The 24,893-nt window shown below is 39.5% G+C and overlaps 1 protein-coding gene across 1 annotated transcript; it reads right to left on the reverse strand.

The window, feature by feature from the left end:
• Positions 1-215: 215 nt before the first annotated feature.
• LOC137287049 (zinc finger protein 431-like) lies at positions 216-23,202 on the reverse strand. The gene is made up of 2 exons (XM_067819160.1): positions 23,166-23,202; positions 216-2,200 (listed from the first exon to the last, which is right to left on the reverse strand). The coding sequence occupies exon 2, from the start codon at positions 2,034-2,036 to the stop codon at positions 1,014-1,016; it is 1,023 nt and encodes a 340-aa protein (XP_067675261.1). The 5' UTR covers positions 2,037-2,200; positions 23,166-23,202; the 3' UTR covers positions 216-1,013.
• Between the last annotated feature and the right edge of the window lie 1,691 nt (positions 23,203-24,893).

Here is a 24,893-nt window from a genome sequence, read left to right on the forward strand (position 1 = left end):
TTGGATATGCGGAACCTGAGTTTGTTTGTTTGTTGTTTAATGCCCCACTCAACAATATTCCAGCTATATGCCAACGGTATGTAAACAATCGAGGGTCCTAGTCAAAAAGGCCACACGTCAAAATTGTCACAGAAAAATCAAAATGGCCGCAAACCTCTACTCAAAATGGTCATACCAAAGAGTCAAAATGACCACACTAAAAGTCAAAATGGCCATACATTATTTTATTATTTTTCAATACTCATGACATTTGTATTATATGATATCAAAGTGAAAAATGAGAAGAGAAGTTATATCAGACGGAACTTCATATTCCTTTCACATAAGCAAATCATTTTATACAATGATTACACAGTACCATTTAGAAAGTGGTCAGATGCAACATATGTCATATTTGGGATTTCACTTTCTTAGTAAAGTACAAATTCTAGTAGTTTTTGGTTGAGTCCCATTCGGGATTTGAACTCGCACCCTCAACACCTATAAGCATTGTGAAGGTTGTGTCCATTATAATAAAGAAGACACCCAATTCTCTCCCATAAATGTATCAACAATCAAGTAAGTTTTTAAATGATTTGTTATCTTGCAGTAAAACGTATATTTACAATTTAACTAACAGTAACATGCTGAAACAATTTTATAAATAACTGAAATGACAATGATAATAAATACATTGTACCATCAGTTGCATGTCCCATGTAGGTCTTATTAGTAGGATTTGGTAGCCGTGGTAACATATGAAAGGATCTGGCATAGTCATGTTTGTATCTGCTTCCATTCCATATGTATTCAATAAAGTCATGCAGAGAAATGATGTGGCTTTTCTTGTGCTATATGCATTTCCACCAATGAACACATGGAGGTACAGAGTACGTAATCAATGGAGCCCTGAAGAAAAACAATGTGTCTCCTGGTGTAATCTGTATGGCATTACCACATCAATGGACACATGGACGTATGGACAGCCATTACTGAGAAGGGTTATCTGTGCAGACTGGAGTAAGACAATCTTGTCATTTTTGTTTCTTGAATTCTGAGTGGGTCTTTCTGTGGGCCCTCAGCTGATGAGGGAGAGTAAATCTCTTGTCACACAGATCACAGGCATGTGCTTTCAGTCCTAGATGGCTCTTCTCATGATTAGTAAGTTGGTGTTTCAAACTAAACCTTTTCCCACAAAAATTACACAAAAACTTCTTCTCCTCATGGGATTTCATGTGAGTATACATGGCATTTAATTTCACCATCTTTTGACATATTTTACATTCAGCACTGACTTTCTTTGCTTCCACATGAATAAGAGAATGAACCTCCAGTGCAACATTTGTTTTAAATGTTTTGCCACAAACAGTACATAAATAAGGTCTCGTATCTAAATGTACAGTGTCCACATGGAGGCGGAGAGACCAATGTTCAATAAATTGTGCATCACAAAGTTTACATTTGAAAGGCTTTTCATCAATTCTGTAGTTCTCTCCAACATGATATTTCATTGCATGTCTCACTTCACTCCCTTCATGTGGAAAGTAGTATCTGTTGCAATCACTACACTTTATTTTCCGTTTTCCCTCATGTACAAATAACACATGACGTGTCAGATGGTTGGACCTCTTAAATGTACTTGTACAGAGCTTACATTTATGTGGCCTGTCCATGGAGTGGGTGAGACCGTGGAGCTGGAAACTCCTATGTAGAAAAAAATTCTCTCCACAAATTTGGCATTCATATTTACACATTCCTGTGTGCACATTCATATGGTCTTTCATCGCAGATGGCGAACTGAACCTTTTCTCACATACTAAACATTCGTGACAACGTTCTCGTTTTCTCTGTATTCTAGCAGTAAGCACTCCAGTGTGTATGGACATATGATCTTTGAGGGAAAAGGGACATTTGAAGTCTTTCAAACACACTATACATCTGTGACGCTTGACTTCCTTCTCTGCAGCAATATTACACATAGGTGCTGGTGAACATGCTGCACTGTCCTTGATGGGGATGTTGGGAGCCTGCATCTCTGATGATGTAAACACTGTCATCTAGTGTTTGTCAGACCAGTGAGAAGATACTATGTTCAACTGTAGATGCAGTTCGTATCCTCAGTCTAACACTTTGTTGTTGTAAGCACATGTTCCAGTGGTGGGGATAGAGTCAGACATCATGGTTAGAGCAACCTTGCTATCTGTCAGGTATTCTGTGCTCTCTGAAACAGAATGTGGAATATCACACACTATGTAACAACACAACTCCTGGGGGGAGTAGTATATATGATGGGGTACGAGATCACTGTTAACAAAAGCCTCTGTAATACTTTATTTATTATATAACCAAGACATTTAGAGTTAAAAAGTTTATAAAATATTTGATAAAAATATAAGGAAAAATTGAAGTCAAGTTAGGAAGGGTCAATGTACTGGGAAAGTGCACTGACCAAGTAACCAAATTTTTATGGATTCACTTTTCTGTGGGGAAATGGTAATTTCTCTGAACTGACATAAACTAAGACCTTGTGATCATACATGATTAGGCGGATGGACATTCGGATATTAGTGGTCAGTTGTCAATAAAAGGGACACGCAGAGGATCGGAAATAATTTGTTTAAGTATCTTCTGGCACCTACCAGTCTGAAATATTATTTGATATTTTGTCAGATATGGCAATGTTTGGTTGATGAAGGGCTAAAAGTTGATTAACAAAGATATTTTACACTGGAAGAATTTGATGGTACCGATAAAGTCTCGGAAAGGGACTAATGAAAGTAACTAATTATTAAGATTGGGTATGAGTCATTTTTGTATGACGTTATTTCGGGGGGAGGAGCCTAAATTGTCATGACTTCTATTTTGTTAGCTGTCCGGTGAGTGGTGTGCGATTCTGGGCCCCACCGTTGACTTGAGAGGTTCTCTCCGTATATTGAGAGAACGGCTCAGATGAACTTATAGTATCAGAAGTTGTGCAAGAGACCTACAAGTTCTTCCAGGACATTGTAAACTAATGTCGTGTTTAGACCCGAGTCTAGGAAGTATTTGAGGACCTTTGTTTGTGAAAAACTAAACCAAAAATAAAAGGACTTGAACGCCAAACTGGACTTACCCTCGAGTATACCGTCTAGCTACATCATCCCCAGTCAAAAAGTGGAGGAAATACAGATTGCCTAGGGAGAAGGGTATAACACCCAGACACCCTCAGGTAACAGATGGTGGAGATGCTTCAAGTTCTCTGTACCAAGCTCAGGGTTTTTCCTGTTGTGTAAATGTTATGATTTGGCTGGCTTAACAACTCAAGATGAGAGGTATGTGAACAATTCTCCTGCTATGGGTATGTGCTATGTGGATCTGGAACAAACTGTTGCCATTCATGGGAGGTTATGTACTGAAAAGGGTGAATTCCCCCTTCAGCAGTGTGAACATATCTCCACATGCCTGATAGTGAACAGTAACTCTATGGGCATCGGGACTTATTGATTTCCTGGACAGTGTGGTCACTACCAGAACAGTGTTATTGATTTCCTGGTGTTGGACAGTTTCAGCAGGACGGACCCACCCCAGCAGACTACTTGTGTGATTAGTAACTTTCTTCTGTGTTAATTGAATGTTTAGTATGTGTTCTGTGAAACTCTGAATCTGACTTTTATCTAACTTTGTGACTATTGTTTGTACCTATTATGTATATTTCATGTCATCTGATGATAAGGGTACAGTAGTTGAGTGTTCTACTCCCATTAACCATACTGATGCCTCAATTGATCTGCCAGCATTCTCACCAAGTTTCACTGCTTTAACTGGTCATGTTGATAGCTCATGTTAGGTTGTAGATCTAAATCTTTGGCCCTTAGTCACATCAATCTAGAGACATTTTATCTAAGTGAATCAGGGAAGACCAGTGATTGGTTGAAACATAATGAAACGTTTATATCTCTGAACAATTATTCAGATGAGGGCAAGAAGGGAAATTTCAATTTGCAGTAAGATGAAAAAGCTTCCAAATTGTTCAAGGCAAAAGACTTTGACAATGATTCATGGGAGTAAGTAAAAGCTGCTTTTCTTGCTAGGTACATGCAGAATTCTGTGAAAATGTATGATAGCTTAGATAGATTGTACAGTAGGATGCAGGACTCTGAGAACTTTGAGGACTTCATAAAAGATCTAAAACATGAGGCCAGAGGTCTTGATCAGCTTGACGATAACTTTGTCAAGGATGCTGTGATAAGGAACGCCAAGCCTCAGATAAAGCAGTTTATCTTGACCAGGCCTCACAATACAAAGGATGAGGTGCTTGAGAGTGCTAGGATGGCAGATGCTGCTTTTGCTAGCACATTGCCCTCCTCGGGTAAACTTGTGCAGCTTACTGAGGACCTTGAGGGAGAGATTCTGTTCTTGACATTGAGGGAGAACTCAAGGGATCAGAGGAACCATTCATATGGACAGCATAGTGTCACTCTTTGCTGAGTAACATTTCAGAGTGACATTCAGGATTTCAGCCTCAAGAGCCTAGTGGAACACAGAACTTTTATTGCTCTCAGGGACAGAAACCATGGGATCTGTATCAGATGTCTCAGTCCATAGACAGACTTTGGTACCATGGACCATGTGGATGGTACACAGATGCCAAATCCTAAGAGGATATTCAGAGGTTGCGGTAGGACACATTTTAGTATGTCTGAGTGCATTGCTGAATTATTACGGTTATTATATTAAGTTATTGATATGGTAGGAAATTAAGACTACATTAGGTGATTCTCAGTCAAACTTTCACCAAAGTCACAGTGTGATACTATGTGCTGAAAAATTAGCACAAATTAACAAATAATGCTGTTAACACCAGTAGGCACAAATTTACAACTGAAGATAATCCAGAGCCAAATCCCAGTAGGATTAAGAATGGTGATTTTAGTGATGATGTTTTCACATGTAGTGGTTAAGATTCAGGGTAATACAATGTGCTATGTGACTCAGGTGCTAGTTTGAGCTGCATGAAATAAGATGTTTTCTTATCTAACAAGAGTGAGAACACATTTCCTATTACAAAACAAGTTGCAAGGACATTGGTTGGAGCGGATAAAAATCAGTTAGATGTATTTGGTATATCTTAAGAATTGGTCAGGAATTTCATGGCCATTCAACATTAACTACAGGTATTGTCAGGTTTAGATTTTTTCAAAGAAACAAAATTGCCATTGACATAAGTCGCAATAGACTGCCTCAGAAACTTATACTTATGGATTTGGAATGGCAGAGTTCATTGCTTGTTCTTTTAGCAAATAGTGTGTCTAGTACAGACACACTATTACATGTTCATGTGGATGACCTGAATATAGAATTAAGGGTTTGTGGACCAACTGAGTCCATTACAGAATCTTTACATGTGTATGGTACTAGATGTATTACTTCACCTGAACATCAAGTTGAATCATTCAGATGGATGAATGCTACCAGTCATTAAGTCATTAAAATACTCACTTTGGCAGTTATAAAGGTAAAAGAGAAAGTTGTCTTGGATAATATGTAAAGTGAGACCAGTACAGCAAACACACTCTACAAGTCGACGCAGGTAACAGTTCTTTACCTACTAGTCATTGCGTAAGAAACTATGTGACATGTCCTAACATGGTTTTGGCTATGCACCCAGGTACACAAAGTACTTGCCTCCATGTTGGATACACGAAGTGGCCTGTCTTTACAGGATGGTTCACCAAGTGACGACTCATCTTTCTGAGTAGCCAGTTGGTGGTGCAGGTGGCAATGTCATATTGTTTAACAATGAACACATAAACACCATACAAGTCAGTGATGACATATGCATGTCAACAGGTATGACTACAGGTGAGAGTTTAGGTATGTCCACAGGCATATCATCAGGTGTGGCAGGTGTAATAATAGGTGATTTGCTTTAGACAAGTAAATCCCAGGTGGTACCACAGGTGCAGTTACACCTATGTTTCCTGAATCTCAGTTTGACAATATAATAGTTACGGCAGGTGAATAACACTTTTCGTAGCTGACATGACGGACAAACTATAGAGTGAGTCTCAGTTTTTGTAGATATTAAAACGGTTAAGGGAAACTCTATCAAATTTGTCAGGGACTGTGGTATGAAACCACTAATCCAACGGATAGCAGACAAATCAAAGCAGTAGACAATGCATGTTGTATTACAGGGGTAAAATGCACAAGGTCAGGTATCTAGATGTCTTAAAATGTGAAATGATCCTATGGAATTTCTTCCAGCAGAAATAGTGGAGGATTTCCACATCAGAAAGACAATGAAGGGAAAAACAAAACGGAAGCACAAGTCCAAATGATAGAATTCCTGATCAACATGTTCCTAAACTCCGAGTATGAGATAGTTATACTTATTTTTTGAAGTCCCAATATCATTATGACACGTGTCAACTTATATGGGTACCCAAAGTTATGAGAAGTGATATGGAAAAGTCGCGGAGGGACGTGCCCGCGCACACGAGTATTGATGTATATGAAGCAGAGGGACATTCCTGCGTTTATGAGAATTGATGTATATGAAGCAGAGGGACATGCCTGCATTTATGAGAATTGATGAATACGAAGCAGAGGGACATGCCTGCATTTATGAGAATTGATGAATACGAAGCAGAGGGACATGCCTGCATTCGTGGTATATATAAAAGCTCAAAAGAGTCTAGAGATGACTGACACTCTCTAGTGTGGGGTAGATGAACATCTTCCTCAGGTTTCTGAACGATGAGGACAGTCGAAAGACTAACGATGAATTCATTCGGGACGAAGGACGGAGTGTCGATCTGTCTCGTAGCCTGGGTGAAGACCTATAAATCGGTCGTGGAGTGTAAGCGGAGGCCAATTACATCAATGGGTGACAATTTCTTTTCTCGCCTGGTCAGAGGCAGTTGTATATGAGACGTACAGAGGATTCAGCTGAAGTAGAGTGGTTGATCAACCAAAATAAGGGACTAACATAGGAAAGATTACCTATGACTGAGACTAACAGAGTAAGTGAACAAAACAGTTGGACATTAAATATTAACAAGGCCTTTATGATAAAATATTTGACTGACCCACGAGTACTGCATGTTATTTTCTCATGAACAGAGACAGTATGAGCAATGCGCGCTGTTCTGCGGTCTATTTGATGTTGTAAACATCCCTTGTGGGAGGGTGATATGTTGTATGGTACATTGGTGACGACCAATTGGGATTGTTGGATATTCCTTCGCTTAGGAGAGATATTGTCTCATTAGGATAAGGAGAAGGAACAGAGTATTTGAAATCAGGAGATTTTTTTTTCAATTGTTGATGTTTCATGGGAACTTTCAGCTTCAGAACTTCAATACACCGTTGACAACAGAACTAAATACCATTGACAACATGCTTCTTACATACCTATAAATTTCACTGGGGTATTAACTTTAGTCAAAGGGGAGTGAGTTATCTTTATGCACCAAAGTCCACAGTATCTTACATTGGTAACTGAATTGCATGAAACTATAAACTTCCAAAGGATAAGAATACTCAAACACTACACAATTTCGAAGGTATATTTCATCAGTCAGGACAGTACTGTTTATGTCACAATGATGCTCACTGCAACATCCAGTGACAAGACCACTTAACCATATCAAGTAAAGTCATTCCTGTGAGTATTTTCTTTTAGTCTTTGAGAGTTGTAAAATTAGTGAGAGAGAAAATAATAATTTACCTACACTCAACTGGTCATCTTTCTACTGATAACTAGACTCTGATAGGGGACATGCTATGGCTATTATGAACGTCATATCTTTTATATAGACACTTAATTGGACACATTCTTTCATTCATGTTCGTTTCCCTGATACATGGACATGAACTGTATCCAGTACTTATTAATGAGTCAGGTAGACTTTCTGCTCTACCACCTTGTGTAACAGTAAAGACAGAATACACAGAGTTAAATTCTTGTTAAGTTTCTTTAAAACAGGAGAACATTGTAATGACTTCAGCACATGTGACTTAGAAAGAAACTCACTCATGATAACATATGTGAACTCAGACATACTAGTGTCCTCATGTATTAATTATTCCATACTGTATTTAGATGTTGCATGCTTTGTGAATTTATAATCTGAATGTGTAAAATGGTGTTGTAAAAGTTTTGTAGTCTTTGTGAATGGAAAAATGAGAAAATGTTCAAGAGTCCAAACAAGAATTTTTACATGCTTTTCGATTTGTACTGATTTTACTATACATCTGCATTGGCTATGTTCATTGGGTTAATGTTTCAAGGTTATTAATTATTAAATGACTGTTTCGCTTCTCAGATAGGAACAACCAAAGACAGATCCTATCTGAGACATTTACTTGTATTCTGGCTTTTTGAGTTTTCGTGTCCTCAGATATATATGTACTCTGTTGATATTGTATCATTTATGTATATCTTAATGTTTGTTGTTGCTATGGATATGATGTTTATATGTGTATGTTAGAACTTGAGCCATTTATCAATCGCATGGGACATGCTCTACAACAGGAGGGGCACACCAGATATATAGGTATTCTATTGATGTTTCTTATTAATATTGTATAATTTATGTATATCTTAATCTTTGCTATTGATCTGGATATGATGTTTATATGTGTATGATGGAATTAAAGCCATTTATCAATTGCATGGGACATGCTCTACAACAGGAGGGGCATGTATAACCAAGACATTTAGAGTTAAAAAGTTTATAAAATATTTGATAAAAATATAAGGAAAAATTGAAGTCAAGTTAGGAAGGGTCAATGTACTGGGAAAGTGCACTGACCAAGTAACCAAATTTTTATGGATTCACTTTTCTGTGGGGAAATGGTAATTTCTCTGAACTGACATAAACTAAGACCTTGTGATCATACATGATTAGGCGGATGGACATTCGGATATTAGTGGTCAGTTGTCAATAAAAGGGACACGCAGAGGATCGGAAATAATTTGTTTAAGTATCTTCTGGCACCTACCAGTCTGAAATATTATTTGATATTTTGTCAGATATGGCAATGTTTGGTTGATGAAGGGCTAAAAGTTGATTAACAAAGATATTTTATACTGGAAGAATTTGATGGTACCGATAAAGTCTCGGAAAGGGACTAATGAAAGTAACTAATTATTAAGATTGGGTATGAGTCATTTTTGTATGACGTAGGACATTATTTCGGGGGGAGGAGCCTAAATTGTCATGACTTCTATTTTGTTAGTTGTCCGGTGAGTGGTGCGCGATTCTGGGCCCCACCGTTGACTTGAGAGGTTCTCTCCGTATATTGAGAGAACGGCTCAGATGAACTTATAGTATCAGAAGTTGTGCAAGAGACCTACAAGTTCTTCCAGGACATTGTAAACTAATGTCGTGTTTAGACCCGAGTCTAGGAAGTATTTGAGGACCTTTGTTTGTGAAAAACTAAACCAAAAATAAAAGGACTTGAATGCCAAACTGGACTTACCCTCGAGTATACCGTCTAGCTACATCATCCCCAGTCAAAAAGTGGAGGAAATACAGATTGCCTAGGGAGAAGGGTATAACACCCCGACACCCTCAGGTAACAATTAAATAAAACTTTTATCAGGCCCTTATCTCTGTCTGCTAGTTTGTATACTAGTTTTTGCTAACCCCGCCAACTTCCTGGTCACTATGACTGCAAACCAGCTTCCCTGGTTACTCGATTGTGTCTCAGAGAAACAATTTAAGGTGAAATTCTATGATTTCTTTGGTTTTCATAATGAAGGCTTGTTGGGCTTGTTGTATCCCTTGTTCTGTGTATTTATTTTTTCAACATCACTGATGGCTGTGCTTCGACAAGACTTGGGTTGAATCTTGTTTCATTCTGTGATATTTTGCAAGTTCCAAGAGTACCAAACGAAACTCTTGCTTTTATTTTACTGATTTAGATATTATTGTCCGTGAGTGTGTTGGAAATATGGTCATCTATCGTGTTTTGGCTTGAATTCTAATTTCATTGTGTTTCAATGCTTTTTGTAATTTGCGAGAAACAAACTTAAACACCAACCCCACCAACCCTGACACCTTAGCTGATATTTCAATGCCCAGCACTATAGTTGCAGTTATGATGGTGTTTGACACCTGACACCTACTGCTCCTAATCCCATGCTGGTTGCCACAAGGATGGTGTGGACACCGTCCACAAAACTGAAAGCTCTATGATATTTCTTACTGAATGATCCACACATCACGAACTTGTAGTTATAATAGGTTATCACATGAATGTGTTTTTGGATGGTTAATATCCTGCATTGGGAATAAATATTGTATTTATCGAGCCATAGCGAGCTTTATCCTGCCGAGAACACTACCCATTGTATGATAAAATGTTTTATGTCACATAAGTGCTTCATCTATGTTTCCATTGTATTTGCTACCTCATCTACGACTGGGTACAGTTCCATTTTGTGTTTGTATATTATATTATATTATATTATATTATATTATATTATATTATATTATATTATATTATATTATATTATATTATATTATATCATATCATATCATATCACATTATATTATATTATATTATATTATATTATATTATATTATATCATATCATATTATATTATATTACATTACATTACATTACATTACATTATATTATATTATATTATATCATATCATATCATATTATATTATATTATATTACATTACATTATATTATATTATATTATATTATATTATATTATATTATGAGATAAAATTCAATTGTTTATTAGTTAATTTTTTACCAAAGTATTTGAGGTTTATAATGCTTAGATTATGGAACAGGTGAATGCATGAGACTCTAACAGGGGAATCTTGGACTGCAATACAGATCCCATCGAGGCTTACTAAGTGTGTCGATCCCAGTTGTCCGATGATATGACAACGTTGGTATTTGTGTCTGGCTTCCCAGCTTATTATCAACCCAGGCAAAGGGTTTGCACCACTATAATAGTCTCTAAGACAGGCTTCTATGATGAGTGAGGTGTCTGGTTTGATAAGAAAAAATCCTGTTGGTAATTGGGTAATTCCGACCTTAAATCTGAAATCTTGTAGTTTGAAGCTAACATGTTACCCGTGTGACCTGGTAACATCATAACCTGGAATGAAAAATGCAAGAGATGTAACAATTTTTTTTTAACGAGATTTAAGGTGCGATGAGGGTCATGTTGACCAACCATTCGAGCTCTTCAAAGTCTGTCAGTGACTCCTGTTCGTACATGCTGCCTTTCAAATGTAGGACATACAAGGTGTTTTGCTCCCCAGGTAGATCGAATCCCTCCACGTCTCCTAGATTACCAAGCATGGAGTTGGGATCACTTCATTGAAAAATTCCAAAACCACCTGCAAGCTCACTTTGGATGCCCCGGGTTAGCTCGAGAGTATGTGAGCAAGTATAGTAAGACAACCATGACTTCAACGACCATGGTGCATCTGCATCGGGACATGAGCCATGAGCAAAGTTCTGTTGTTAACAACTTTGTTTAGGTAGTGTCTTTGTTTTCCATCAACATTTAGGGAGAGCAGAGCGTGATGTTGAGAATCCAGTCGACTCGAGATCATACCAAAACTCATTTGTCCACATCGGTGAAAACCAGAGTGTACTGCTTGTTTAGAGTGACGACCGTGCACTAAACATCATTTAGGTGAAAGAGCTTGCTGCTGAAGGCTGAGGATGTGGTCCATTTATCCTTGTCATTTCGGATTAGGTCGTACCAAGTGTTGTTGAATGCTCCTGTGGTATCGACAATGTCACCTAAGTTACTGCCATCACGGCAGGGACTTAAACACGTTTGTAAATGTTGCTTTTCAGTTGCAAGGTGTACAAGTTGCCATCACTTTCAGGTTCATCGAATTTGTGTGTGTCACCAAGGTCGCTATACTGGTGCATTTTTTCAAATGCATGGCTGTTCCGGGACCTTGAGCGTCAGTCACTATCGTATGTGCAGTGTCACCTGTGATGGTGGTTGTAGGTTTTATTTCGCGAGACTGCAAACCGAGCATTCTCGCCAATGGCCAGCTGAGTTTCAAGGTGTTTATTCTGTTCAGTTTGGCTCCCAAGGGTTTGACGACTTCATTGCTTAGCGACTATATGCTGTAGTAACCATCAGTTATGTGGTTGCAGATGCCACTGATGAACAGCTTGTTGTTGATGTTGGTCCATTGCGGGAGGTAGGCGACATCGCAGAGTGCAACTTCGAGCTGGCCAGACGTGTTATCAATTGCATGCAGCAGCTGAATGGCCCAACTGCTCCATATTTTCCAGCAGTGTCACGTACGTATTGGAAGTATATATCATGTATCATATAACAATTCAGCATGTATAAACCGGGAACAATAATGTTATCACTCAATGTTGGGGCTGAAGGCTCCACCAAAACTGTAAACTCTTCCGCAGTTGAAGGCCTCACTAAACCGTAAACTCTTCCACAGTCAAAGGCCTGACTTAACTGTAAATTCTTCTGCAGTCGAAGGCCTGACTAAACCGTAAACTCTTCCAAAGTCAAAGGCCTCACTAAACCGTAAACTCTTCCGCAGTCCAAGGCCTGACTAAACCGTAAACTCTTCCGCAGTCGAAGGCCTGACTAAACCATAAACTCTTCCGCAGTTGAAGGCCTGACCAAACCATAAGCTCCGACCTAAGGCTGACAAAATGTGCCAAAGTGTGGAGTTAGGTCTCAGGCTGTAAAATCAGGTGATGGGAGTTGATGAATTGTACAATTCAGCATGTACAAACCGGGAACAATAATGTTATGACTTTTGGGGCTGAAGGCTCCCTCAAAACTGTAAACTCTTCCGCAGTCAAAGGCCTCACTAAACCGTAAACTCTTCCACAGTCAAAGGCCTTACTAAACTGTAAACTCTCCTGCAGTCAAAGGCCTGACTAAACCGTAAACTCTTCCACAGTCGAAGGCCTCACTAAACCGTAAACTCTTCCGCAGTCGAAGGCCTGACTAAACCGTAAACTCTTCCGCAGTCAAAAGCCTGACTAAACCATAAACTCTTCCGCAGTCGAAGGCCTGACCAAACCGTAAGCTCCGACCTAAAGCTGACAAAATGTGCCAAAGTGTGGAGTTAGGTCTCATGCGAGAAATGAACCCAAGAATGGTTCAAAATATAGAGATGTCAATTCACGTACATATTGGAAGTATATATTATATATCATAATACAATTCAACATGTACAAACCAGGAGTGTTTTATTCTAAAAGTGATAACGTAAGCGCTTCAGATTTCACACCATTCATTGATGTGTTTGAAAATTATGGGATGGTGACGAACGTTAAAACGGTGCAGGCATGGTTTAATAACCCGATGCAGTTCTGGCAGAATCAATTCAGTTTTGCCATGTTCAGTTTTGGCATGCCACATTGACCAACATTTGGCGTAATGCCCTGAGTCGGTCTGAACTCACGTTTCACAGATACTACCAGATCAGAGGCATACTTGAAAAAATTAACACATCGCTTCCACAAGCAATCCGTATGATAGACAGGCTTCGAATTAAGTGAATTCGAACTCGATCTGAAGACAGGCGACTGTCATTTGCTAGGTCTGAACAAGGAGTTAGGCATTCCGATCATTCACAATCAGTCTCTCACAGAAACCAGCAATGACATGGTCAAAAAATGGGGTTACAAGTTGTATTGTTACTTAGTGGAATGACCGTTACTTGGCTTTCAACAACATCAAGGATTACTGCGTTTGAAGTTTCAAATAGGAAAAGGGTTCAATTGTGCTAGTACTGAACATTTGAATGATTCGATTTGAGGATATGTGTATGTGCTGGTGGGTGTGCAGACATAAACGCGTTCCAACATCATAGGTAATGGGTCTGCTTACAACGTGTAGAAACAGTTCATGTCTAATGTCAAGGATGCCATTGCTGTTTCGGTCAATTTGCCAAGTGCCATCCAACGCTATCAAAGCATGTTGGAATACGCCCGGTTGAAAGTCGATTATGTGTTCAGAGCGGGATTGTATATGGCTATGAGCAACATGCAACTGAGAATCTATAAAGTGGTGGGCTACAACAACGAAATCGTTATTTTCACCACTGATCAAAAGTTGGGTATCACACCATATATCAACATCTTAAACATCACGCCCACAAGTACCAGCGAAACGTGCATAGTCGTACCACCATCATCCCCCGAGTCCAGGGTTCCACATACACCACAGCCCTTATCTCCATGCAAGGTGGTTTGAAACAAAGAAAATATCAATTGTAAAACAGTGCTAGTGGTCGGCAGGATCGCAGTTGGCTTGTGTTTCATTTGTTTAAAAATACCTTAGCGGCTACATACAGCACTCTGGCCATGGCGATGATGGCTGTCCACCGGTTTTGACCGAGCCATGTGACCGTTTTCGACAGTATGCTCAGCAACCACAAGACAATGCTACCCAGGATTCTGATGTCACCACTGCCTGGTGGTGGTGCCGATGGCATGCCACTGCCGCCCGTCAGCAATACAACCAGAGCCGATATGGTGATGCCCAATGCACTTACAATGGTGATCCTTTGCCCTCAGAACAAAATTAGGATCCTGTCAGCCAGCCTGGTGTCTTCGTTCAGGACTTGATTGATGCTTCCCCACACGTCGCTGATCTGTGATTGAAGCTGTTCTTGGTTCGAGGAAGCAGATTCCAAGTCGCGCAATAACTTTTCAATGATGGTCATCTGCTTAGACCAGACTGAGTTTAATTTTCTCGCGAGTGATGTGATCGTCGAGTTCATTCAGTTTCCCATGTTGTTCACAAGTTCTCCACAAACAGGCTCATTCCAGTACATGTCCAACAGTTTTTCAATGCTGTCCGATATTCCTTTGGCACGTTGAGGACGTTGGTCCTGACGTTTTGCAGATCAAACTATTTTGGGTGGAAGTTGTTTGGGTCGTGCATACATCAAACAGCAATGTGGCCTGTTACACCATCAACAACATCTCGCTGGAGTTCTACATGGTCATGAGTTCAGAGCTGGCCTGGCACATTCGCAAGCAGTACTCAGGAAGGCTGTCCATCCTGCACGACAGAGATCTGAGACACCAGATAATCGTACAGGACGAGAGCAACATGCTGTGGAACATCAACTTGAACATGCTGGCATGATTGATGACAGGCATCTTGATCATTCACGAAAGTGGAAGTGACCATCGAGGGCGTGCCAAACCAGCTGTTCAGTCAAGGCATGAGGGCTCACCAGCAAGCTACCAATGATTAGAACGACTCGCAGTGGACGACAAAGACTACCTGAGAGAAATGGGTCTATCTATGTGCAGATTGGGGGTTACCTGACCACCAAGTACATGCTGTGGTTGAACATGCGATCCACAGACGACGATTGGGTGCATGGCACCAGATGTCGTGTTGACAACTTCAGCGAGGGGATAAACATCAAAATCACAAAAAAATCTCAAAAAGATGGCATGATTATGGACTTAATATAGACAATGGAAGATTTGTGCAAATTGTTGATCTACCTCGCAATCCACACTGCTCTATCGTGTGTATTCAGATTCTGGGAAGACCGTCTTTGTGTTGGACATCCTACTGGGACTTGTTTGATGACATTGTTTTTATTTGCCCTACTTTACACATCAACAAAACATACAATGAAGTTGACCTGGGAACATGTCTGCAGGATTGGTTGACAGTTTATTTACAACAAATTTAAAGGGGAGCCAATGCTGTTGATCCTGGATGACTGCAGTGCTAATAAAGAGATACCCAAAAGAGAGACATGCTATTGTAGTCAGTGTTTTCAGGCCAACACGCAAAACACAGCGTTTGGGTGCTAACGCAGAAATTCATCGCTGAAAGACCTCAGGGAACTGATGCTATTCATTGCAAGGACAGGGATTCCTTTGAGGAATGCTTGACAGAAAACGACATGATTCCTAGCAAACGAGAATGGGAACAAGTGAAAAAACAGCTTGCCAAAACAAAACACATCTAAGTCGTGCTGAAAACCGACCAACCCGTGGCTTATCGACTGTTTTAGTTTAGCAAATGCTTAGCAATACTTAGCAAATGCTTAACAATGCTTAGCAAATGCTTAACAAATGCTTAACAATGCTTAGCAAAATCGTTACTTCTTGAGCAATGGTAACATTTGTGTCATAATGTATGATCAATAATTCCTCTCTGACGAACCTCTCTGAAGTTCAGTTCGTCATCTTTGATGTCCACTTTATCTATGTTGTGAGTTTTCTTCAACCATATTGCATTGGTGTACATCAGGTGTTTGGATAAGTCAAGGATGCTCATCCCCATGTAAATGGGTCGGTTGAATTTGATTTTCACTTTTTCTTCTCATGTGCAGTGCTACCTGATCATTGCCAGAGTTTTTGATCCCCTTTCGATTTAACTAGTTTCACGTTGAAGCATTTTCTCAAGTTGTTCATGAGTGGGTAGAGGTTTTTCTCGAAATCACTGTTCGTCCGTATGTACAGTTCAATCCAAGGACTTTGATCGAATTTGAGCACTCGGATTTCCATGAGTTTCATGCTCAGTGACAGGTACAGCTGCAGGTTGCACTAGTGAATGATGTATTTTGTTTTGTTCCTCAAGTTCAGCACAAGTTTTTCAACGGTGGTTGGCTTACTGTTTCCCAGCAAGTTTCATTGGTAGTCAGACATCCAGTCCAGGTTCACCATCAATCGTTCGGGAACCAGGGAATAGCTGTTGTGTGAGTCGCGCAATGCTGCTGGATATTCTAAGTCCACTTCGAAAGAGTAGCTTTTGTTTGAATCTGATGTGAGGCTCAATTGTCTTCGGCAGGGAGACCCATTTGAACCCCCCAGTGGGTAGACATTGGCTCATGGCCCAGCTGTACAGGTTGATGGCATCGAGATAGAGGACATGGGTGGTGAGTTGATTCGGATTATAGTTTTTCACGTACTTGTTGTTGACTTTTGTGTAGTATTTGAAGGCCATGTAAGTCCCTCCTCACCTTTTTCGATGAACAGGTGCATGTCGTAATCCATCAGTAATTTGAGTTTCACACTGGTCTTTTTCAACAAGGCATCCCAAGAGAGACCCAGGGAGAAGAATACCATGCAGGGTCATACTGTTTCAAGCACGTTTTTCTAAACATCTCAAACACATCAGCCAACAGGAGTAGGTTTGTTTTTCAGGTTATGGTAATCACCCAGATTCTTGCAGTCCAGTTTATTCCATACGTTAATCGCGTGCATGTAATCGTCCTGGGTGATGGTCAAGAAACTGTAAAATCAGTTGATGGGAGACAGTCGTGTCTAGTTGACCTTGGCCCAGCTGGCCATGTATTCATAGGGGTAAATGCCCTTCCTCATCAGCAAGGGTCGAGTCTCGGCGTCAGTGTATCAATTAGTGATATGGAAGTCATTTACCCCTTTTCAGGTCAATCACCTTGACCAAACTGTTGAGAGACAGCTGGAATTGGACACTGTCAATGATTCTCAGGCTGTTAATGAGGAGGAGATGTATTTTCCATGTTTTTTTAAATGTACATCAGGTTGCCGTTGACTGCCAACGCTGCCGAGGCTGCCAACATGTTTGATGAGAGCTTTGAAGTCGGCATAGATGATGTAAGGTACATGCATTCGATTTTTGTGGTTGGCGAATTTTAAGATGTTGTCATTTTCGTTGGACATTGATTAGTATGTCCCATGCCTAGACAATCCTCCTGGTGTGATTCTAATAAATCAGTTTGCGTGGACCAATTCAGGCACTGTTCACAAAAGAGACGGTCGTACAACAGTCTGCTGAAGTTTCTTTATCCACATGTAGTGGTACTTGTCACCTTGCTGGATGAATACATTGATCGTCATGCGTACCTTGGTTATCTGACTCAACCTGTGCATGATCGTTTTGTTGTCTTTGTGTCCAAAGACGTTGATGGCTATGTGGTCATTCTGTTTTTTGATTTTGGTGATCTGAGATATGGGAGTGGGTTTATACCAAGTTGAGTCCATCATCTTCTTGACAGCTTGAAGGTCTGTTCGATTTAACATTGGCCGGAAACAAAGCGGCTCTGATCACTACCCTCAAACAATTATGACCTCTGTTTTTAACACTGAACATGGCTTGTATTTTCTTGCAGTAGGGTGGCAAGTCCGATCCACCTTTGTATGGCATGTAGTTAGCCATATCTAGGTAGACGATATTGATTATGTCCACTCACCTTGAACCCGTGTGTGTAGGGCTCCAAGTATTCTCGTATTTTTGCAAAGAGTTGTTAATGGACGCATCTATCATCTTGGGTTGAGTTGCAACTTATCGTTTGCTCTAATGTAAGGCTGACCGTCCTCAATGGTACCGTCTATCTGCTGCTTATCAAGCAGCATTTCCACTGTAATTGAAATTTGAGGCTTCCCAGGTCATTCAATTCCTCTTTGATTTTGTCAATGACCTGAGGTTTGACGTTGTCGATGTCTATATTTTTGTCAGATAATTACCTATCACATGTTCAGTTTACATGAACTGTAGATCGACTACACTGTGTTCATGCAACAGTTTGACAAGCTTGGCTTTGTTCAAGCGGGAATAACCAACCAGCCCCAGCTCTTTCGCTTGGAGTTTGAGTTGTTTCACAGTGGGTTGTAGGACTCTGGGTCCGCGCAGCCATTTGACAAGCTCGTCTTACCTCAGGTGAGAATAACCTGTCAGCCCCAGCTTTTTCGCCTGGATTGTGAGTTGTTTCACTGTGGGAGTGGGTTGTATGTTGAGTAATCTCAACAGCTGAGCTTTCCTCATGTGGGAGTAACTGACTACACGACATTCTTTTTAAGCTCTCAAACAGTAGTCATTGTTCGATGCAAAGCCAATCTCTAATTGGGCCTCCAGTCCAGTTCCCACCTGTGACCCAGATCCATTTTAACACATTTTGGCTGGGCCTTCGGCCGACACAAGGAGGGCAGGTAACTCTGTCAGGTTTTAAAAAAATGAAGCTGGCATAAAATCTTTGTTTTTGAATTTTTATTCTGTGAAGGCGGTTACCTTCATTCATATAATCTTTTTCATTGTTGTAAATATGTTGGTTTCTGACCACATCCACTCCGTGGGCTTTACATGAATAGTAATGACCTTTCATTCCAATACCACATACAGAGCATGTGTGAAAACATTTCTGATACTTATTATAAGTATATCGCAGTACCCCTCAGTCCTGCATTTTTTTACCACAAATCTCAGCTTTTCCCAGAGGTACATACTGACAACGATACGGACCAGGTATCATCTTTGATGTATTCACATGAATATTTAGTCTAATTGTTTCACAATTAACACGGTCGCTGCTATGCCCAACATGATGAAGATCAGTTCTCGCTCTTTTTCACCTCTGGGAAAGAGTGAGGGTTCAGCTCCAAGAGGTTTGAGCTGTTTACCGTTTAGCAGGTAGTATTCTTTTTGCTGCATCATCAACGTCCTTGAACGTTTGAATGGCATGGGTCTAACGCTTGGGTTGATCAGCTTGCGTGGCTTGTAATTCTCCACAGCTAAATCGTGGCGTTTTCGTTCTGCTTTCACCTCGGCTGCTTACAACCCTCGTAATTTCGAGAAAAGGTAATTACTCCTGGAATATGCCTGGGCGTTGACTATCGCCCCACCGACCATCATAGCAATCGTAGCCATTCTATGTATGTTTATTTTACTTTAAAATATTGTCAGGTATGATTCCTTGTTTTACGAAAATGTCCTTGGTGGCCATCGCCATCCCTAGATTCATGATGAGCATGCCCATGTCCTGCAGGTCGAAATTGAGTTTGATCGTTGGTTGTTTGACAACCATTTTGGTTAAATGAGTGTATCCTACAGCTACACCAGTGACAACAGTGGCGTGATAAGCATCATTAATAAATATTTTTCCTTCAGACATAATGTATACAACAAAAAATATATTTTTTATAACATAATATCCCGGTTTACTTCTAACTGATGTTGTGGTGCTGGTTGTGGTTTATTATATAACATAAATAATGTTGCCACGGCAGCAGCTGCTCCTACAACGATCCACAGTTTTTTGTCATCTCGGCCCTGAACCGGGTGTTGTAGTTTGCGTACAGCTTATCAATCTCGTCGGGGAGCATTTTCTGAATTTTATCTGTAGTGAGATGGTCCCCAAAGTATTGTTTCCTTTTGCCACCCACCACCAGCACCACCAGGCTATTTCACTTGTCATTTTTATCATATGCGACCATTTGTTCAAGCAGTTTGTTGCACTCCATTTTATAACATGTAACAAATGATGCTTAATTCTAATAAAATAATATCCAGTACACATGAAACATAGCAAGATGAAAGTTAGGTTACACACAAGGAGAATTTCATAAGTTGACATTTAGCATAAAACTATAAACTGGCATTTCATATGTTTCGCGGTGATCAACACAGTTGAGTGTTGGCTTGCAGTCATAGTGACCAGGGAGTTGGTGGGGCAAGCAAAAAGTGGTATACACACTAGCGGAAAGAGCTAAGGGCCCGAATAATGCTGTAATGTTGGTATCATTTCCTCCTACTTTTACAGAAACATTTTGAACATTTCATGTGACATCTTTTTCGTGATATGTCTTTGTTTTCCAACATCTGAAGATTTCGTCCCACCAACTGCAGCCTTCTTAAAGGGGCACTGATGCGGAGCGAATAATGTTTCTCGCCAACGGTCTAATTATGAAACCAAACCGCAATTTGGTCAGCGCCCGCTCCTTCGACCGTGACGGACAAAGGAACTGGGCTCCTGTCCATATTAGCAGAATTTTTACACCTAAACAGTCAGGAGGCCGGATGCCCATTATATGCCATTTGTTTCAAAATATCCATGGTATTCCTTGTCCGATCGTAACCAAATATCCCAGCAGTGTAGTACTTTTAGGATGCTTGGATGGTATAGTTACTGATCCAATTTGATCCTATTTCTGCGTTTTTAACCTCGATATTTAATCATGTTACATCAAAATATGATGTCTACGGGCACGTAGCAAGCCATTTGTTTCAGTACGGAAGATTGCAAAGCTTTATATTTAGGTAGTTTTGAGTGTTGGTTGAGCTGTGATAGCAAATATCATACGTAAATTTTGGTAGCTATGGTAGCTACAATGGTTTCTTATTTATGATAATAAAAACACACAGTTGATTTATTTGAATTCGTAAGCAAAAAACGATGGATTTGCCTTTGGTAGAGAAATCTGAAAAATTTCTTACGTAAAAAACCCCTTATTTCACCTATTTACCAAAGTACACAGCAAATGCCAGTGTGTATTCCTTATGTAACGAAATTCCGTTGGTATCCTCAAAACAGTTTCGGCCCATAAGTGTTTTCAGGCTGCATGCGACACAGAGATTACACCTTCCTTGCTGTAACTCGCGCTTGATGGTGTAAATACACGTGTTATTTGTCATCATTCCCTGGATGGTCAATTAATGATTTTTTATCAGGTATAATTAGCAGTAACACCACTTCGGTTACTCAACAAAGGTTCCCATTTGGCATTTCTCCTATCTGGAGTAAATACTCAACATTATGAATTAAGGTCTGTAATGGCAAATGTATTGTATGTTATGTAATGTGGGCATGTAAGTGATGCAAGAGGGTTTATCAGCTGAGTTACAAAAGCAAACATCGATCAAAGGATTAACCGATAACACACTGATTGATTAATTACTTTTATCTTCTAGCGGATTTGTCAAAAGGCAGAGTGTGTAGATGACTACACCCTGTCGTAAAGTGTGAGTGCAAAAACAACATCCTCCCTTCAAAGAATTAACCACCCTTGCGTTGACTGATTGATTGCTCATTATTGGTTAACTAAATTACTTAGAATAGTGGACATCATACAATTAGTTGCCAGGTGTGCTATCTTGGGAGACCAATGAGAGGTTTATCTGGTTTTCACCAACGAAAGACGTGAAACGATGTGTTACTTTTTCGCAAATGAGACAGTTGTAAGACACGCGACACAGAGCAGGATGATTTACCAGCTGCAGATGAATGGAATACGATTTCTTTTACGTGGATATTGATGGATACACCCCTGAATAAGGTAGTAGCCTGACATTGTTGCTATACAATTAGTCTGTTTTACATTCATTATTTGCATTTTGTTTTAATTTATTTATTGTAGCATTCTGCAGAATCTATATGACAGAAAACACACACTAGATCGCGTATGTGTGTGAAATAGGATCCACATTGGCAATCTATACAATGTATAAATGTTGCTGTTATGTTAGATATTTACTATGAGTATAAGCAGATCGTGTGTTCTTTTATTAATTTTCAGAATCATACAAATATGACAATAAACTAATTAGGGTTATGAGGCAAAATATAGAGACGTACATTGGCTTCGTTATTTTTCCGTCCTAATAGTTTTTCACCATTTCTACCACTGGCAGATGATTAACCTTCAAAGTGTTTCATTTGTTTTCATAATACATTTGTAATGAAGTAAAAAATGACTTCACCTCAGTTGATCTGTCTATAATTAAACTATCAGTTGCGCCTACGGACTGCGCAGCAGAGGTCACGAACCAGTCACGAATTCTGGGATATCATCCGGGTACTCGCGGGAGAAAAACAATAACAAAAGTTTACACCAGTCCACGGAAATTGCTCCGCATTAGTGCCCCTTTAAGGATAAGAGAATGATGTTTAACATAAAGGCCAGTAAGTTCCCTGATTAGTTTACCCTTCACTTCATACTTGATGACACCACTACTGAAGATTGAATAGTTTGAGTGATCTGATGGAAAATGTTACCAGGGGAAGAATCTTAGTGGTGATAATAAAGACAGTTCTGGAACGATGTTTTGGACGATGCAACAATCTAAGCAAAAGAAGAGACAATTTATCGATGCAGGTTCACTGAATTCAGCTGGTCTCTAACTGTGATGTTAAACACAACTTAGGTAGTTTCATAACATGACCATTATATGGAGACGACCGATTGGCGATCACGTATAAAATTCAGCATCTAATCGTTACCTCCCTTGACATCACTGCTAGTGCTATTGCTAATCTTCTCCTTCAGTCGAACACCGAAGTCGGTGACAGGGGCAGATTTGGTTTAGATAAAACACACTTTTGACCGAGCTAGAAGCATTGCTACATCGTGTATTACTTTTCCAGAAGACAATCCAATTCAAAGCAGGCATTTAGTGCTAAGAAGTCTACTAAACATTTCGTACAACCCACCGATAAGCTGGGCCCCGTCTGTCGCACATTGATGAAGCGCAACGGTAGCCAGGAACCAGCTTACCCTACTTAACGATAACACGTAAAACCCATGGTGACTAATTTACGGAATATGATTTAGTAATTTAGTCTTCTAAGAGAAACTTAATTCTTTGAATGAATAACCCATACAAAAGTGTGTTGTAGAAATTGAAATATCTTAAATGCTTGGTGCTCATTTTCCATTCGTCGAATACTTGAAGATGAAAATCACACATAAATTCATGTGGAAATTCTTATCCAATGTTACTGTTTCTAGGATATGTATTTATTTATACAAATGATATTTCAGGAAATGTTTCAAAGTGTAACCCCATGATTCTAAAGTGAGAATCTGAAAGCAAGGGTATATCTCTAGACTACTGATATCAGCATTAGCAGTGAATCACAATCACAATATCACACTAAAGTGAGAGGTCTCTGAAATATTTCCTCTGTTATAAATGAAGACAATGACAAGTTACTCCATTAAGTGAACTTGAACTCATATTAAGTTGTTCATATCAGGGATACTCTACAACAGGGATAGGTCACTCGCTTGCTTTCTTTACCATTTGTACTAATTAACGTGTGCCTCGTCATGCTCCAACGCACACAGTGAATTGGCTCGTTCCCAGCGCAACTTTAGTTGTGTTTAACAGAACTTCAGCCAGTTTACTGTATCAGTCGGAGTTTTGCAGTGAATGAATGAATTATAGTAAGAATTAAGAGCAAGAATTATGTGAATAAATAAAAGAAATAAAGAAAAAGAATAAAAGAAAGAAGTACACATGTGAATGAATGAAAGAATAAATGATACACCGCGGCCTTCCCCCCAAAAACATGTTAAAGAACGCACAAGTATCGCGAGAACACGTGTTAACATCAGCTGTCCTTTAAAAAAATCTACTTTGAGACATTTTTGTTTACATTAATAATTAATCCAGATATCTTATTGTTTGTGGGGAATGAAATGGGCATTAACAACATGTTAACTGACACTGTCACACTGCCTTCATAAATAAAGTGTAAAACTGTCACAAAGCGTTGTAAAAAAACTTTCCAGTTTTGACAAATAATAAGATCAACAAGAAAGAAAGAAGTTACGGAACTATAACCCTCAAGCATCAACGGCGAATCAGATCAGATCGGCGATATGTCATATTTTTCACACATCTCAAATACACCCTAACATTCTTTTTTAGATTATGAAACTGTCACTATTACTTGCAAACACATTTCAGATGATAGTATATTCCCCTCATATGAATTAAAGGTGTGTGTGAAAGATGTTTTTGAGGAAGTAACTTGGAATACTCAAACAACGGCGTATAGCATTTTAATGGCGGATCAGAACAGATTGTCGAAATTTTTCACACACCTCAATTACACCCTAACAATTTTTTAAGTCATAAAACTGTCACTATTACTTGCAAATGCCTTTCAACTAAAGGTATGTTTTCCTTCTAAAAATGAAACGAATGTGTGAAAGAAGTTTGTATCGGCACAAGTTAGTCTATCTTCACGGTGAATCGAGAATAGAAGCCAGTGAGATATATAACGTACCGACTTGAAACTTTACTACAAATCTGCTGTCCTAATACGGACACTAAAACCAATTATTTCACTTAAACTGAAGTGACAAAATAGTTACCCTATATTCTACATGCAGGATTTCAGTTGTTACAACACTCAGCAAACTTAATCAGC

This window comes from Haliotis asinina, chromosome 6 (genome assembly GCF_037392515.1).
Source record: "Haliotis asinina isolate JCU_RB_2024 chromosome 6, JCU_Hal_asi_v2, whole genome shotgun sequence".
Classification (NCBI taxonomy): domain Eukaryota; kingdom Metazoa; phylum Mollusca; class Gastropoda; order Lepetellida; family Haliotidae; genus Haliotis; species Haliotis asinina.